Source organism: Arachis hypogaea, chromosome 18, assembly GCF_003086295.3.
Source record: "Arachis hypogaea cultivar Tifrunner chromosome 18, arahy.Tifrunner.gnm2.J5K5, whole genome shotgun sequence".
Taxonomy (NCBI): Eukaryota; Viridiplantae; Streptophyta; class Magnoliopsida; order Fabales; family Fabaceae; genus Arachis; species Arachis hypogaea.
The window spans coordinates 90,840,186-90,855,909 of record NC_092053.1 but is presented as its reverse complement, the minus strand read 5'-3'; the positions used below and the strand labels follow the sequence as shown (position 1 = coordinate 90,855,909).

Here is a 15,724-nt window from a genome sequence, read left to right as displayed (position 1 = left end):
AAAGTTCAACGAATCAAGGTCAACAAGAGTAGGGTTTCTTCTATTAGTCATTGCCTATTTGAAAATGACTCCTTTCTACTTACCAATTTTCTTTGGTTGTAACACACCACCAATTGTGAAACCAACATTAAAACTAAATGAGCATACATCATATTAGATCACATGATGATTATTTTTATTTTCCGTTCACAAATCTTTGGAAGTTAGAAACAAGGGGAAAGACGAACTGCAAAGCTGGAACATCGTTTCAACTTTTTATCATTGAATTACACCCAACTTCAGATGGTGTATAGCAGCATTCACCTGAACAATGCATGCTTTATCAAGTAGAAATAACTATTGTCACGAGTTATTTTTTCCTAAAAAAATGTACAGATTATAATACTTGGCTTTTTAACTTATTGATGGCTGAACAATTCATGATATATTGAGTGTGCATAAACTGATCGAGTGCCATGTTACTTTTGACTAGTTGAATCCCAAATCATATATACATGACATTACCTCTCAATACAGTCATATGCCGAATGAGATGTTGCTCTTCATATTGCTTCGGTTCATCCAAATCATTAACACCAAATATTTCCCTATAAAAAAATAAAACAAAAACTAAAAAAGAAAAGAAAAGACTGGACTGAACTCGTTAAGCATAGATCCATCAGAAAGCTTGACGTTACTTCATTAAGATCATGTGACTCACGATTAACGAAACTAATGAGATTGATTTCTCATAGATTAATGGTTGGGCTAGGCTTCCCTCACTTCAAGCTAAAATCACTTCTATTAAAATTAGACCAAGAATCACTGTTCTATCATGGTATATTAACAATGGTTCTATTTTTAGCTTTTTTTTGGCAAAACCATGCAGTTTCCAAATCCAAACAGCAATCTAAATATACTACTATGTACTATCCAATCCCATCATTTGGCAGTGATTTCTTGAAACGTCCTGTTATAATAGGAACCCAACATTCCTGGTATGTCAACTTTATCATAATGTTTGTATTCTGGGAAATTTGTCCTCAACTATGCTGCTTGACTCTCAACTTATGATCCACTAACTTCATTCTAAGATCATTTTGATTCTTTGAAGGAAAAGTTAACCGGGAAAACACACTGGCTCTCTTTTTCAGGTTGTCAGAATACAAACACTTGGCTGGCTGTAGTTCACAACGATTACTTCCAGGTTTGGACTGAAAGCCAACTGCATCTGAGAAGGAAATAGCAGCCAAGGACGAGTTATCTAATCCAGAGCATGGACTTCCATTTGAAGAAGTGACTGAATCCTCCATTTTCTTTTGGTTACATCCTTCATCACTCAGATTAGACACAAGTGGTAACTGAGGGACAGGGATAATAGACAATTTGTTGTCAACAAATTTACCTAGCTCTTCTCCTGTACATTCACCAACATCAAAACCCTCTTCATCAGCAGAATCTGGTAAACACAAGGGTATATATTCCAAGGTGTCTTCTGCAGAAAAATTGAAGTTTTCTTTCTTTGATTGCAAGGCAACCAGCTCATGTGATTCTCCAAAAGCAGCATTGAGATCCTTAGGGACAACTGAATGATGGAAACCAGGATTTTCAGGATCATAAGCATCATCAGAATGGGTGACTTCAGATTTTCCACAAGCAATAGATGCCAAAAATGTTTCCACGTCTAGCTCTGAAATATCTGAACTGCCATGAATTTTGTCAGGCTTCCTTCTGAAGATTTCAACCTCCGCAAACCTCCCTTTCTTCCCCACATCTTTTATAGACTTGTAACCCTGTTTTTTATTCTTCCTTTTTTTGTGACATGGAGTTCTTGGGACTTCAATCTTTCTTGAACTGAACAACTGCAGAAGGCTCTCAATCTAACATCAAAATAATAAGAATCATAAAACTATACATCATCTGGACACAAATAATCAACAAGAAATGGATACAAAGGCACCAAATCCTTAAACATTGTAAGAAACAAATATGGCACATGAGTGTAAGTTTCAAGATTTACAATATCTTTAGATTCATAAATGTTAAATCATCAATTTTCACTACTTTGGACATTCTTTATATGTCAATGCTTACTAAATCCCATCCTGAAAAAATTGCAGGCCACCTACCAATACATAACATAATTAGTGAACTTAATGAAAGATGTTTAATTGACATCCTTTGATTTTCGATGTTTAGTTAGAGGGAGCATTTGAATATTAACTTCATTCCCTTCTCCACCATTGTTGTTATCGCATTCATAATCAAAGAGCAGACTAGAAATATATCAAGTAAGCTATTGGAGAGGATTTTCCGATGAGTTTGCCCATCAGAATAGATGTGAAAAATAAAAAGTTTGTCCAAGTTGAGTATCCCACGTGCCCTTGTGTGAGCCATGTCCAAAGTGTGTCCAAGCATAATAAATAAATAGTTGAACATATACATATGCATGCCCCATGTGTGTCAAACACATGGACACACCACTAAATTCATGGGACAATGCTTTGTAGCAGGCTATCCTACACAGATGGATAAACACTAACTTCTCACACTAGTATATCAAGGAACATGAAGCATAAATGTCAACCAAAACTTGTAAACAAAGCACACCTGCTCCTTAGTGAGACCAAAGTTGAATTTGTAGGAACCAAAGTAATTATCTTTAATGGCACCATAAAACTCATCTTCAGATAAAGGATCACAGTGCCATTTTATTTTGAATTTAACCTGGTCAATATAAAGAACAGAATCAACAATAAAACAGATCAGCATAAGAATTTTCTTATAGTGATCACTGATCTTTAAATCAACAGAAACAACAAAAGAATATCTGAACTGGAAAAAAACAAATGAAATAGAACATATAAATTGGCACCTGCGCAGGGAATGACCTTCCTGTTGAAACATACGCCTGTGGAACAATATTCATGCCACCATCTGATGTTGCTTCAAAAATCCCATAAAGTTTTCGCTCTTCAAATTCAAAGAGGAACAGAGTCATTCCTTCCTTTACGTTTCGAACAAAATCAGAGTAACCAACAGGTAGCCCAAACAATCTCTTCTCAAAACATTCTTGCAAAGTACTTCTATTAGACATGAATATTGCACCAAACTCAGGAAAACCTCCAAGCACCTCGTTTCTTTGGTGCAATTTCCTCGACCTCATGTCTGCGCATACATAGAAAACCATTAAAGGTGATTCAAACTACAACAAAAATCCACAAGCGTACTACCTAGCATTCCATACTAACAGAGAACAAATTCCAAAATACACATATTACATGCTTCTTTTGATATTTCTAAACTAGACTCAAATAAATTAACCTTGAACCTAGTAATTAGTAAATCACATTCATAATCACATTACAGCTAAATTTATAAATACACGAGTCATGAACCATTAAGCAAACAAGTGGCTCTTGTAATTCTAAACTAATAACAAACACTTCATTCCCTTCCCTGCCGTCACCTCCAAAGATCCCAACTCACAAACAAACCCTAAAAGAAAAGAAAAATGTTGCACAGTGCTATGTCTATCAGAAACGAAATCAGTGATCAAATCTTAGCAAGCGAGGCAACATTTCTCGCAGAGACTTGCCATTTTAGAATCACTTTCTAATAAAAAACCTAGATCAAGCTCCTTGCATACATTTCATCCCATTCTGAAGTCGCAAATGATAAATGGAAACTTTTCTTGCGAAGAGTGTATACTTCTAACTTTTAAGTCGCTAATTCGAAGATCCTGTGTCATCTTCTGATTTGAGAATCAATTGAAATGGATATTAAATACTTAATACCTCGATAAAACAGAAAATGTCTGATTCTATCAGTAATTCTTCCAAAATGTAGCTCAAGAAAACCTAAAGAAATTTGCCAGAAAGATAAAATAATAATAATGATAACTATAAAATGAACACAGAGATGATAGGACACTACCTGAACAGCACCGCAGCACGTCACGTTCTTGTGGAATTGGAGAGGCTAAATTTTCTTTTTTTTTTTTTTATTATTTATGTTTTTCTTGTGGATTTTCGCGGGAACCATACTCTTTTGGTTGGTTAGGTGTAATGTGTAATAATGGACGAGGATCTATTAACGTAAGAAAGTTGATAAAATAAAAAATTAATTATTTTTAAATTAAGATAATAATATTAGAATATACATTTTATTTCGAGAATTATCTTAAATGTTGATTTTGGCGTCGACGTGGGATCTAGAATTCTTCTGAGGCAGCATCCGACTTGTTTGGTATCGCGGTGTTGTCGTCCGAATTCCTTGTGACGAGGTGGAAGTAATATCTGTAAGAGATTTTGATGCTTAAGTTAGCAAAAGACTTTAGGCAGAATTTAGTAAATTAGAACATTTATATAAGTGTATTTATAGTAGAGCCGTCCAAAAATTTTATCAGTGGCCAGAATATATATAATATAATAATAATTTTATAATTATATTTTATTATTATTATAAAATATAATTAGTCTTCTAATTATTTAACTAATAGATTAAAATATTTGTATAGTAATTTAAGTAATAACATATAATTTTTTTTAAAAGATTGAATAATTCTTTCATTGTCAATACAATTAAATGTCAATTTTGTATTATATGTTAATAAATAATCATTTAAAAATTCATCTCTTATTGAATTATGAAACTGACTCTTTATAATATTTATAACTAAATTTAAAATTTCAGTTGATGTCATTATTACCAGCAAAAATAGAACTAACTTCAAAAACACCAATAAATATCTGTGTATTTAGATCTTATTTTTCATTTGAACTATTATTTGTTGCTAGTTAATATTACTATATTTCAAAATTTAAATTACTGATGAATCTTATCATTCAATAATTATAACTATATAATAACAAATATATATAATAACATAACTACAAAATAAAATGTAGAATAATTATATGAATTAAAAATATAAAAACATAAAAATAAATATTTGACTAAATAAAAAAGAAACAAAAAATGAAGTTAAGTATCCTTACTTAGGAGACAGAGAATTACAAATGAATAATAATAAAAGAGAATTAAAAAAAATTGAAGTGTGGTCAAATTTACTTATTGAGTGAGACATGGGGCAAATAAATTTTTATTCTATACAATACATGTACCTTTATAAAATTTTAATGGGGCATTTGCCCCCACACTTTCCTATGTAGATTTGTTCTTGCTGATAACGACTTTTGTTGAAGTAGTTCTACCTTTAGGTAGCGTTTGTTTTGAGGTACTGAGACAGAAACTGGAAGACTGAGACTCAATATCATGTTTTTTAGATTCTGGTACTAAAATTTCTGTCTCTGTCCCTAAAATTTCAATATTTCAGTACCTCTAAAAAGTAAGGACACAGGGGACTAAAATTTTTAGAGATAGAGACTGAAACTTTAATAACATTTTATACCTAAAATATCCTCATTTCAATTAATTAATTCCAATTTTACCCTTTGTACAAATTAAATTAGAGTTTTATTGTTGTTTCAATTTTGTCTCCCACTTTGCACCAAATAGAATACTGAGATTTATTTCAATCTCTGTCTCTTAGTCTCTGTCTTTCAGTCTCAGTCTTTCTGTCTCTGTCTCTCCACCAAACACTACCATATTGATGGATAACCGTTCCTTTTATATTGGGAGTTGTTTAGGACCTATCTTTCGGGAAAGATAGAGATAGTTTGAGAGATTCGAAAAGACAGTTACTTACTTGGACAAGTAGAGCTGGGCTCCCTTTGTTGTGTCCAACCTCCTCCAAAGAGGTCGAGTATATGGTGGAGGCCACCCGCTTTGGATAGGGCCTTTTATCTTTATTGGGCTTGACTTTTATGTTTTTGGACAGGGTATGAACAATGCCCCTGCTTGAGTCTGGGCTTGCTATGAGGTCGGATTCAAGCATTTCGTGGCTTCAGCTTCGACGTCAGGTATACCGCTGTCAAGAGGTCGGGTACTCGACGTGTTTTGAAATTTTGAACGTTGCCTCTTTAAATGAGAAGCAAACATTACGTGGTAGTTCCCTTGGAATCTGTGCATGGCTTTTAAGAAGGGATACGAAGTGACTATTTTGCCCCTTTTCTCTTATAAAATGCTTCACGCTCTGCTTCTTCTCTCTTTTCCATTTCTGAAAATGCTCCCTTTGCTTTCTTCATTGCAAGAATTCTCTCATTTTCTCTCTTTGTTTCTTGTATCGCAACCACTTTTCAGTTTCAAGACTGTCTTTATCTTGATTCGTTTTGAAGAGTTCTTGGTGAAGAGGATCATCCGTGGTTTTGCTGCTTGACGTGCCCCTTTCTTCGAATTTCATCAAGATTGGCTTTTTTATTCGCTTTTTCTTTTAGCATTGATTGTTCTATATTCATGAAACTATTCTAAATGGTTCCCTGAGTAGTAGTGTTGGTGGCTGAATTTTTGCTTTTACGTTGTTGATGCTTGTTCCTTTGAGATTTTCTTTGATAGCTTGTTTAGTTGTTGTTGCATTTTCTACTAAAAACCCTTTTTTGAAACGGTTTTTTGTCATCTAATACTTCTGTTACGAATGTTTAGCTGTGTTTCTAGAATTTGGGGAAACTTGTTGCCATTTTATTGCTGTAGAACATAATCGTGTTGCCCTTTAATAGTGTCGCTACTGATAGTGTAGGATGGATGCCATTTCTATGCTTTCTATTTTGAAAAGATCTTTCGAAATTGTGCTTTATGTTTTGTTGCTTTTACCCAACTTCTTTTTACCGGTGTCTGATGAACTACTATTTTATGACTTATTATGGATCAAATAGAGTAGATTTTATCAACTTTACTTACACTTATTCATATAATTTGCATGTTTTTAAGATTCCTTCCTAATTTAGTGCTATGATTGAAATCATGCTTCCTAGGCCTTAAAATTACTAATTTTTAATTCTCTTTTATTACCACTCGATGCCATGATACGTTTGTTGAGTGATTACAGGATTTATAGAGCAGGAATGGCATGAAGGATGAAGAGGAAGCATGTTAAAGTGGAAGAAACACAAGAAATTGAAGATTTGAGAAGCCGGAATCGACGCGCACGCGTGGCTGAAGCATACGCGTGATCAAGCCATTTTCCAAGTGACGCTCACGCGTGACTGATGCGTGCACGTGACCAGGAGCGTTGTCCACCGACGTGTACGCATGATGAGCGTCACGTGCTGCAATTAAGGGAATATGCTGGGGGGATTTCTGGGTTGATTTTGGCCCAATTTTCAGCCCGAAAATGAAGAAAATACTCTGGGAATAGAAAGGGATGAGATACTTACACTTTAGCTTAGTGTTTGAGTTTGAAATTCTAGTGAGAGAAACTCTGACTTCTCTCTAGGGTTTTTCGTATTCTTAATTTTACTTTCATTTGGAACTTGAGAGAAACTGCTGTTACCTTCAATTCTAGTCATTTTCCTTCTAGTTTTCTTCTTTAATTCCCTTAGTACTCTTTTCAATTTGGTTATTTTGAATTCATATTTGGATCTTGTTACTTCTGACTTTGTTAATGCATTGAGTTATTTTCATATTCATTGTTATTGCTTATTTTGCTATTGTTAATTATTGTTAGTGGTAACTTAAATTGGATTTTTTTCCTAGTTCTTATCATGTCTTTTATTTTCGGTCACCAAGTGTTTGAGGAAATGTCACCCATGATCATGGAGTAGATTTTCTTGCTTGGTTTGGGGTTGAGTAATTGGAGCCACTTGAATTGTTATACTCAAGTGTTGATGGTAATTGGAGCTTGCTAACTAACTTGAACCTCACCAACTCTAGTTCTTCTTTATGAAAGGACTAGAACTTGTGAGCTAAAGTTAGTTGTGTTCACTTGACTTTTCTTCAATTGTTAAAGGATAACTAAGTGAGAGCAATGAGCCTTTACCATCACACTTGGGAAAGACAATGAGGATAGAAATTCTGATTCTCACCCCTAACCAAGGTCTTTTAAATTAATTAATTATTAACTCTTACTAGTTATCTATTGCTCTAATTTTTAGTTATTTATTTTTCTTGCTCTCAACTCTAAAAATCTCTAGGAAATCCTAACCAATAATTTGAATCTTATGTCAACTCCTAGGAAAAACGACCCGAAATTCTACTCTCAGTTATTTATTTTATTTGTGACACATTTTAACTCTGATTAACAGAAATCTCGTTGATTGAGACTATACTTTACGACGTTGATTTGAGAAATACTTTTGGTAATTCTTGACCGACATTTATCCGTTATCAAGTTTTGGTGCCGTTGCCGGAGAGTTGCATATGTGTGCCTTATTATTGGTAAAAATTATCATAAAATGTAGACTCATCATAGTACTACTTTGCTACAACTATGATGTTATTTTTTTTAAACATTACCTTCATTTTCACAATATTTCAAGGATACATCCTTGTTTTGCAGGTTCTATTCTTTGTTTTATTTTTACCCACCTTGATCACAATAGGGGGAGAAAAATGTATATATAAGGCTTCATAAGGTTTACTGAGATTATTGGTTATTAGTTTTGATTAGTCTTGTGGTTGTGAACTGAACTCGTTTGACTTTAAGTATTTTGAACTTCATAGATACTTATGTGCTTTTGATTATGTTGAGCTTATACTTATGCTGCTAAATTGTTGTTTACCATACTGTCATACAAGACTATTTTAAAATAGTTTATAATATTTGCTTCTATGGATTATTATGCTTTTGTGCAACCATGAAATTTTAGATAAGCATGTATATACATTAAAATGTTTTGTTGTCATTATTGATTGTGTCTTCAAGTTAAGCGATAAGCATACATTAAGGGGAGCAACCCTTGAAGAAAGGGAGAGCAACCCTTATGAAAGAGAGGGGGAGCACATCAAGCTAATCTGATATCATCAAAGAGAAGTCTCTAAACTTGTTCTATTTCAATTCCTTTAATTAATACCTCATATATTATGTTTGTCATCAATAAGAAAATTGTTGATTTTGAGAAATTATATATTAACTTTTGATGGTGACAAATATTGATAATTAGTTGAGTTGAAAGCCCAAAGTTGTTTGAAATGTGTTTTATTTTGTAGGCCCATAATAGAGAAGAGGAGTGGTCAATGTTAAGCATATTGAGCTGAACTTTGGACATTAATCAAACAATAAGTTGTTGCTCCTCTTGGCCTAACAAAAACATTCAAAAAAGGCCCATTGCTGTTGGTTCTTGGGCAAAAGAATTTAAAGCTATACTATGCTCAATGTTGCTGAATACTAATCAAGACTTAGGAACTTCATAAGCAAAATAAACAAGTTCATAATTAGTTCAAGTTGAAATGAAAAAGGCCCAAATGTCATTGTGCAGCCTAAACAATGAAACCAAGTATCTGAGCCATAGCTATTTGGACTAAACTTTCAGTCCAACCCATTGTCATTTTTGAAAGGAAGAACATCTTCTTGTTGGTGGTGTTATGTTGTTTCAAGTAAGGCACAAAAAAAAAAAAAAAATCACTTTTCTCTTGAGCACCAAAGAGGAAGAAAGACAGTATCCATCTTGATCAAATGGTATTTTCGTTTCGAAAAACATCAGACTAATTTCATTTTCTTTTTTATGATAGTTATTAACATATTTATTAGTTACAGTTTTAACTTTCATACAATTAATATATCAAATATATATAAGAATTTCTAACTTAAACAGTTAACTGTTTATAAAAATTTAGTCAATTTTAAAAATCTAAAAGAAATTTATCATTTTTGTTTTTGCCAATTAGAAAATCTAAAATATCTTACATCAAAATCTTTTTTTTTATTCTATACATAATTGCTCTAGTTCAATAATGTAATTATTTATTGAATTATAAAGTTGCTATGAAAAGTTCATAATAATTTTTAATACAAGACATTTATTTTACAAAAAATATTAAATGTTTGACTTAAGTTCTTTAATAATAAAAAATAAATAAATGGACATTAAATAATTCGTTAATATTTTGAATATAAATATTAGTTACTTGACTTCTATAAATCAGATCTCCAAATCAGAAATCCCGAATGAATCCAGTAGGTAAGTAGACCGATTCATGCCCCGCTCTGCTACAAAATTCTATAATAATAGATGTATATTATAATATGAAGGTAAAAATAAGAGCCAAAATAAGAAAAAAAAAAATCAAAATAACTTATCCACATCCACATATATATAAAGCGCTCTGCAAGAAAACGAGGGGGTAACTATTGGGATTTCAATCAATGATTTCTCCCTCTTCTTCGTCACATTTCTCAATGCCTATTCCATTATCACGTTGTCTTTGAACCAAGGAAGATGGTTCTTTTTGCAGATTTTCATAATCATCATCATCACTCTCTTCCTCTTCAATGAAATGGACATCATTAATGTCGTCATTTACAATTTTTTTAACCGTTTTCTTGTTATCATGGTCAAGAACATCTTTTCCAGCGTGCAAATGTTTTTCTCCCGCATTGCCTTCAGACCCGGTTTCTTTAACCACCACTGATGGATATATCAGTGGCTTATCTGGATAGTATTTAAAGAAGGAATTTGTTACCATGAACCTGAAAGCCTGAATCAGGTGACTCTTATCCTTCTTTATATCAGCACTCAGGAGTTTCTGCAATAAAGTTGGCTTCTTCTTGGTTATAGAAGGTCGTTGTTCTAAAGAATCTTTGTCTGTAAACTTCTGTTTCTTGGAGAACCGATCTTTTCTGTCAGGTTTCCTGTTGAACTTGTTCTGGAATTTCCTCTTTTTGTTGTTAAGTGTGTCTTTTCCTTCACTCTGAGGACCTTGATTTTCACGATCCTTCAGATAGTAGGATGGTATTTCAGCAACTTCAACTCCCAACTCAGCTTGCTTAGCTAAAACCTGCTTGAGCTGCAAAGACCAAATATGCACAATACTCAGAATCAGTTGAAAGATATGATTCCAAACCTATCAACTGGTTTACACTTGTATTTATGATGGAAAAAAAAAAGTTTGGATCTCAATTGAAGAATAATGTTAATTTTAGCAATATAAATTATTATATTGGATGGTATTGTATGCTAAATAAATGTCAAGACAGGTATACCTCTCTTTGTAAGACAACCCTATCCACCTTGGGGCTTCTCGTATGCTCGCTCTGTTTCTGCATGTAATAATTCAGTTATTTTACTTGTGACAGATAATTTGATGAATCCAGAGCAGTAAATAGAACCGTTTGTTTCAAACCTTCTGGATGTTGTTGAAAGGATGATTCTTCCTCCGAGCTTCCCGCCATTGTCGGATTTCTTGGTCAGTGTAAGTTACGAAGAATGGTCTAACCATTAAGGAGATAAAGTAATTAACAGTTACCACATACAAAATTAAGGGTTATAAAATTGTCCCAGTACATAAGATATTGTTATGAAATTAGAGTTTACCAATAATTACCAAAAAAAAAAAAAAAAACAGCTGAAATCTTATGGAGAAAACAAGCTTAATTTCTGAAACAATGCAAAAGTGAGATATGCTTCATTTGGATAGTTAGAAGCCATTTACTTGAACAAAACAAATATCTTAAAAATTCTGTGCCAGCCTTGCGAAAGGATGGCACCTTTTAGTTATATACAGATATTATTTGGCAATTCCATATTTCCATTTGATCTCATTGTTCAGATGGACTCAATGAGTAGATATACAAGATTTAGATGTTGGTCTATATATCTTGCTAATTTAGATTTTGTTTTAGATTTAGAGGATATAAGCACAAACTTATATTTTATTATTATTATTTTGGATAAACAAAGAATATAATTTAGTTGGAGAGAAAAACTAATACAAGGAGATGGGGCTAATAGACACCGTTCTAATTAATGACACTAATTTTAGGGTCCAACTAAGGAATCAAACAATTTTAGGCCAACAATCAGTCAACAAAAGATTCAAACACAATTTTTTTTAGCCACTAAGAGAATGAGAGGGGGAAAGAGAAGCACGAAGTTGGCTAGATGTTAGTTGGTTGGTTCCAAAACTTTTTCCTGTTGGACCAACTTTTCCCTGTTGTAAAATATCCTTAAGAATATGTCTGGTTTTGCATGTCGTCCTCTTTTCTCAAATTAAACCATCGTACATCATCAATTACCAAGTCAATTCATAACAGTCTCTTTTATACCATAGAAACTATTGAGGTGCTCATCAAATGTTTGAGGCTGGTTACAAATTTTTTGTTTAGGTACTATATTCCCAAAATTCTAACCAATTTGTAAAAATGATGTAAAATCATGGTTCTACCTTTCCCACTTACATCATTGCTACTGAAATTGTCTAAAACCTTTCAAAGAACATATCTACTTGAAGGCCATTGAACGGTCTTGATGCAGATTCTTATGAATAAATCACAATTTTAAAGTAGTTGAATGTAAGGCAGTTGCAAACAAGAGATACACTTAAAACCAAATAAGAAAGGGCTGGAAAGCCAAGTAGAACTACCTTTTTGGTTCCTGCTGTTGTTCCTTAGGATTCAAACTGAATTTTGGTTTCTGCTGATGTTCAATTCTTCCATTGTTTGGCCCTGCTTTTGCTACAAGCATTAGTCTCTAACTTCAGGGAGGGAAAAAGTTTACCTCTTGATAAGGTAGAAATGTTCAAACCTTTGTCCCTATGTTCTTTAGGAAACTTACACTTCTGGAATCTACACAAATTGGAAAACAATAGTGAACCACAGGAAAACCATCTAAACCATCATTTGTAAACCCAGTGTACCAAGGGATTACAAGAGAGAAGATAATAGCATACCTTCCTTGAAACCCCCCTCGAGTTTGTTTATTTTTGAAGTTTTTGCTTTGTGATCCTTTCCAGCTAGAATTTCGATCGTTACTTTTGGTATTGCTATTCGCATTTGTCTGCACCAATTACGGGATTCAAATTTAAATTACAATAGCCAACTACCTCAACAATAGTAAAGTAGTACAATAACAAACTCAGCTTAGCAAAGAGAAGGCAGAAGCATAATAGATTTAATAGTACTTGTGCATGTGATGCAGAACTATTCCCCTGCAACTGCATAGATGAAAAAGATGATGAGACAAAGGCATTTGTGTTCCCATTTGGTAGAACCAGGCTTTTCTCATTCTGGTCAAACTGTGGCCTGACCTGATTTCCTTGCACTAGACCCGTATGCAGCATTGAAGAAAACATTGGATTTTGAGAAACCATGGCCTGAGGCACTTGACCTGGAAAGCCAAACATGGGGCCAGAACCAGGATGCACACCATGCAGACCAACTTGAGAAGGATTCGGCACTTGCATAGGTAACTGCTGATTCATATTTTGCACAGGAAACTGAGAAGAAAATTGACCATTAGGTATATTCATATTCATATTAGGCTGCTGAAGCATGCTCAGAATACTTTGTGCTAGAATATGCCCCTGGAATTGAGACAAATTGATTTGAGCAGCATTGTGCATGACTTGTCCTTGAGCCTGAAACATTGGATTGTAACCAGCATTGCTCACACCATTTTGGGGACCAAATCCTGCATGGGATGGACCCTGCGGAGGAACACTCATACCCATATTAGACATATGCAACTGGTTATTTTGCAATGGAAGGAGATGATTAGCAGCATTCATGAATTGGTGTGTGTTCATCGATGGTTGCATGTTTGACACATAGGGTGGCATCAAGTTTTGGTTTAGTTGGTTGGCTGCACCCATTTGAGGCTGGTTCTGCATCCCCATGCCATTGTTTTGCAATGGAATTTGATGGTTAGGAGCACTCATGAAACCAGATTGAGAGTGGAAAACGTCTTATTACAACTTGAATCTGGATAACACACGATCAAAGGTCATTGACAAAACAAGAAGGAATGAATAATAGAGTTAGCTGTTACACAATGAAAAGCTACAAATGATGAGAAATCGAGAACCATAATCTACTCTCAATATTTATAGAACTATCTATCAGTTTTACTCCCTTGTATTTCAATTTGAGTAAATGCTCAATTTATTCCCAAAATTTTTTTGTTTGAATCAAGTTGGTCCCTAAACAAACTTGCACCAAATTGGAACCCAAAATTTTCACCGTGGATCACATTAATCCTGATAGCTCTTCCGTCTCACTGCCATTAACAGTGTGCCATCATGGGTGGTTAAGAGCTCACGTGGCACTCCAACGGCTAGTTGACATGGAGGATGATGTCAGATGAGTTTTGTTTGACTTAAATTGGTCCTAACCTAATTCATGAAATAAAATCCAAACTCCCAAATTAACCTCATCCATGACATTCAATTCCACCAAATAATAGTTTTTTTTTCTTTTTTCCCGTAGCATAAAACAGCTCTTGTTAACATCATTCTAACTCATCAAATTGACCAATTGAGTACCAACTTCCTTGCATAAAACTCTGCATTAAAATTAGGCCTTTGTACTAGAATCTTGCTAACTCATCAAGATTTAGAGACCGACAAATTATACAGTATACCATTCACAAATTATGTACTTTAACATTCACACCAGAAGAATAAAAATGAACTAATAGCAGACCCATACTGATACAAGGGTTCAATTCAGAATATTATCAAACTAAAATGACAAAACAAAGATCATAACAAGCCTAGAAGTCATCGTTTATTTGTTACATGAAACACTAAGCTACTGTTCTTTAAAAAATAAGGGGTAGGAGGTCGTGGTGGTGGGAAGAGAAGAGGGGGGGGGGGGAGGGGGAAGTAAAAATTAACAAATCTAGTGTCAATCAAGAAACACTAGACTACAATTGAACCAATATATGTATAACATTCCACGACAGCAATTGAGTAGTAATTCTTCAATGCAATAAGAAAGCAAAAGAGTTATTGAAATATTAAACTGTAAGTGATTAAAAGGTCCCAATTTCTAAGAAGCAAATTAACAAACAGATACATAGTGCTATATCGCTATATATTTGTGAATGAAATTTCACGCTGCCATTGATCCTTCCTATGTCATCATTCCTGCAATTTTATGATTGACAAACGAAGATTATTGACAAGCAAACCAAGAGAGAAGACGAGAGAAGAGACAGAGAAGAACAAAGTTGAGAGAAGGAGCAAAGCACCGCCAGAGAAGGATAGCGTCGAGACAAGGTAGCATTACTCACGTTACTACCGGGAAAACAGTGTTTGATAAAAGTTTACATACACTAACAAGTATAACTAAGTTTTAACAGAGGATAAGAAATCCAACTAAACTCGAACTAATAAAATAACTCCAAGTTTATAGTATCACAAAGCGAAACATCAGCCGAACCAATATCAGTAGCAGAGCATTGTGATGCACGAAAACAACGATGGGCATGGCGGAGACCCGGAGAGGCTACTGACGACGCGGAGGACAGAGGAGGAAGCAGAACGGAGCAGGGAGAGCGTGACGTGGTGGTGTTGAGGTTTAACACTAGGTTAAGGGCATTTTCGGAATTCTAATTTTATAGTCTGTTCAACTAAATGCCTACATCAACTAATTAACCAAACTGATTACATAAAAAAGAAAAAGAACTCACCAGCGGCCACAGAGAAGCACGAGCAGAGGCACAGAGGTGGACTAGGAAGTTAACACGAGCGGAAACAGGAGCGGCGAGCAGAGGAGATCAGCTGCGAGCACACGGGAACAAGGGCGGACCACCAGCGAAGACAGCGGACCACCGACAGGGCGGCGAACAAGTTGTCTAGGCAGTCTGCAATGAGGGAGTGGACTAGTGGAGGGCTAGCCGGCTGGGGCTGGTGCTGGTATTATGAGGAGTGAGAGTGACCACTGATGTGGGTAGCACGGGTTAGTGTTCTT

The 15,724-nt window shown here is 34.5% G+C and overlaps 2 protein-coding genes across 5 annotated transcripts; both read right to left on the bottom strand.

Moving 5' to 3' along the window:
* Nucleotides 1-762: 762 nt before the first annotated feature.
* On the bottom strand, nucleotides 763-4,062 carry LOC112772281 (uncharacterized). Of its 3 annotated transcripts, XM_072225764.1 has the most exons (5): nucleotides 3,916-4,016; nucleotides 3,777-3,839; nucleotides 2,855-3,147; nucleotides 2,590-2,706; nucleotides 763-1,859 (listed from the first exon to the last, which is right to left on the bottom strand). In XM_072225764.1, the coding sequence occupies exons 3-5, from the start codon at nucleotides 3,143-3,145 to the stop codon at nucleotides 1,023-1,025; spliced, it is 1,245 nt and encodes a 414-aa protein (XP_072081865.1). In that variant the 5' UTR covers nucleotides 3,146-3,147; nucleotides 3,777-3,839; nucleotides 3,916-4,016; the 3' UTR covers nucleotides 763-1,022. The 3 variants fall into 3 exon arrangements, with proteins under 3 accessions (XP_072081865.1, XP_025672972.1, XP_072081864.1); XM_025817187.2 differs by lacking the exon at nucleotides 3,777-3,839 and having other exon boundaries at nucleotides 3,916-4,062; XM_072225763.1 differs by lacking the exons at nucleotides 3,777-3,839; nucleotides 3,916-4,016 and having other exon boundaries at nucleotides 2,855-3,297.
* Nucleotides 4,063-9,919: 5,857 nt separating this feature from the next.
* Nucleotides 9,920-15,590, bottom strand: LOC112772500 (uncharacterized). 2 transcript variants are annotated; one of them, XM_025817466.3, is made up of 9 exons: nucleotides 15,444-15,590; nucleotides 13,060-13,732; nucleotides 12,934-12,966; nucleotides 12,703-12,809; nucleotides 12,558-12,598; nucleotides 12,397-12,478; nucleotides 11,158-11,245; nucleotides 11,018-11,074; nucleotides 9,920-10,821 (listed from the first exon to the last, which is right to left on the bottom strand). In XM_025817466.3, the coding sequence occupies exons 2-9, from the start codon at nucleotides 13,687-13,689 to the stop codon at nucleotides 10,174-10,176; spliced, it is 1,686 nt and encodes a 561-aa protein (XP_025673251.1). In that variant the 5' UTR covers nucleotides 13,690-13,732; nucleotides 15,444-15,590; the 3' UTR covers nucleotides 9,920-10,173. The 2 variants fall into 2 exon arrangements, with proteins under 2 accessions (XP_025673251.1, XP_025673249.1); XM_025817464.3 differs by having other exon boundaries at nucleotides 12,934-13,732.
* Between the last annotated feature and the right edge of the window lie 134 nt (nucleotides 15,591-15,724).

Excerpts from the sequence above, each read along its gene's own strand:
- LOC112772281 (XM_072225763.1), bottom strand. The coding sequence starts at position 3,169 with ATGGTTTTCTATGTATGCGCAGACATGAGGTCGAGGAAATTGCACCAA. Across the intron at positions 2,707-2,854 it reads GAAGGTCATTCCCTGCGCAG|GTTAAATTCAAAATAAAATG; the intron begins GTGCCAATTTAT and ends TATATTGACCAG. Across the intron at positions 1,860-2,589 it reads TTGGTCTCACTAAGGAGCAG|ATTGAGAGCCTTCTGCAGTT; the intron begins GTGTGCTTTGTT and ends TTTTGATGTTAG.
- LOC112772500 (XM_025817464.3), bottom strand. The coding sequence starts at position 13,689 with ATGAGTGCTCCTAACCATCAAATTCCATTGCAAAACAATGGCATGGGG. Across the intron at positions 11,075-11,157 it reads CTTTCAACAACATCCAGAAG|AAACAGAGCGAGCATACGAG; the intron begins GTTTGAAACAAA and ends TATTACATGCAG. Across the intron at positions 10,822-11,017 it reads GGGTTGTCTTACAAAGAGAG|CTCAAGCAGGTTTTAGCTAA; the intron begins GTATACCTGTCT and ends TGGTCTTTGCAG.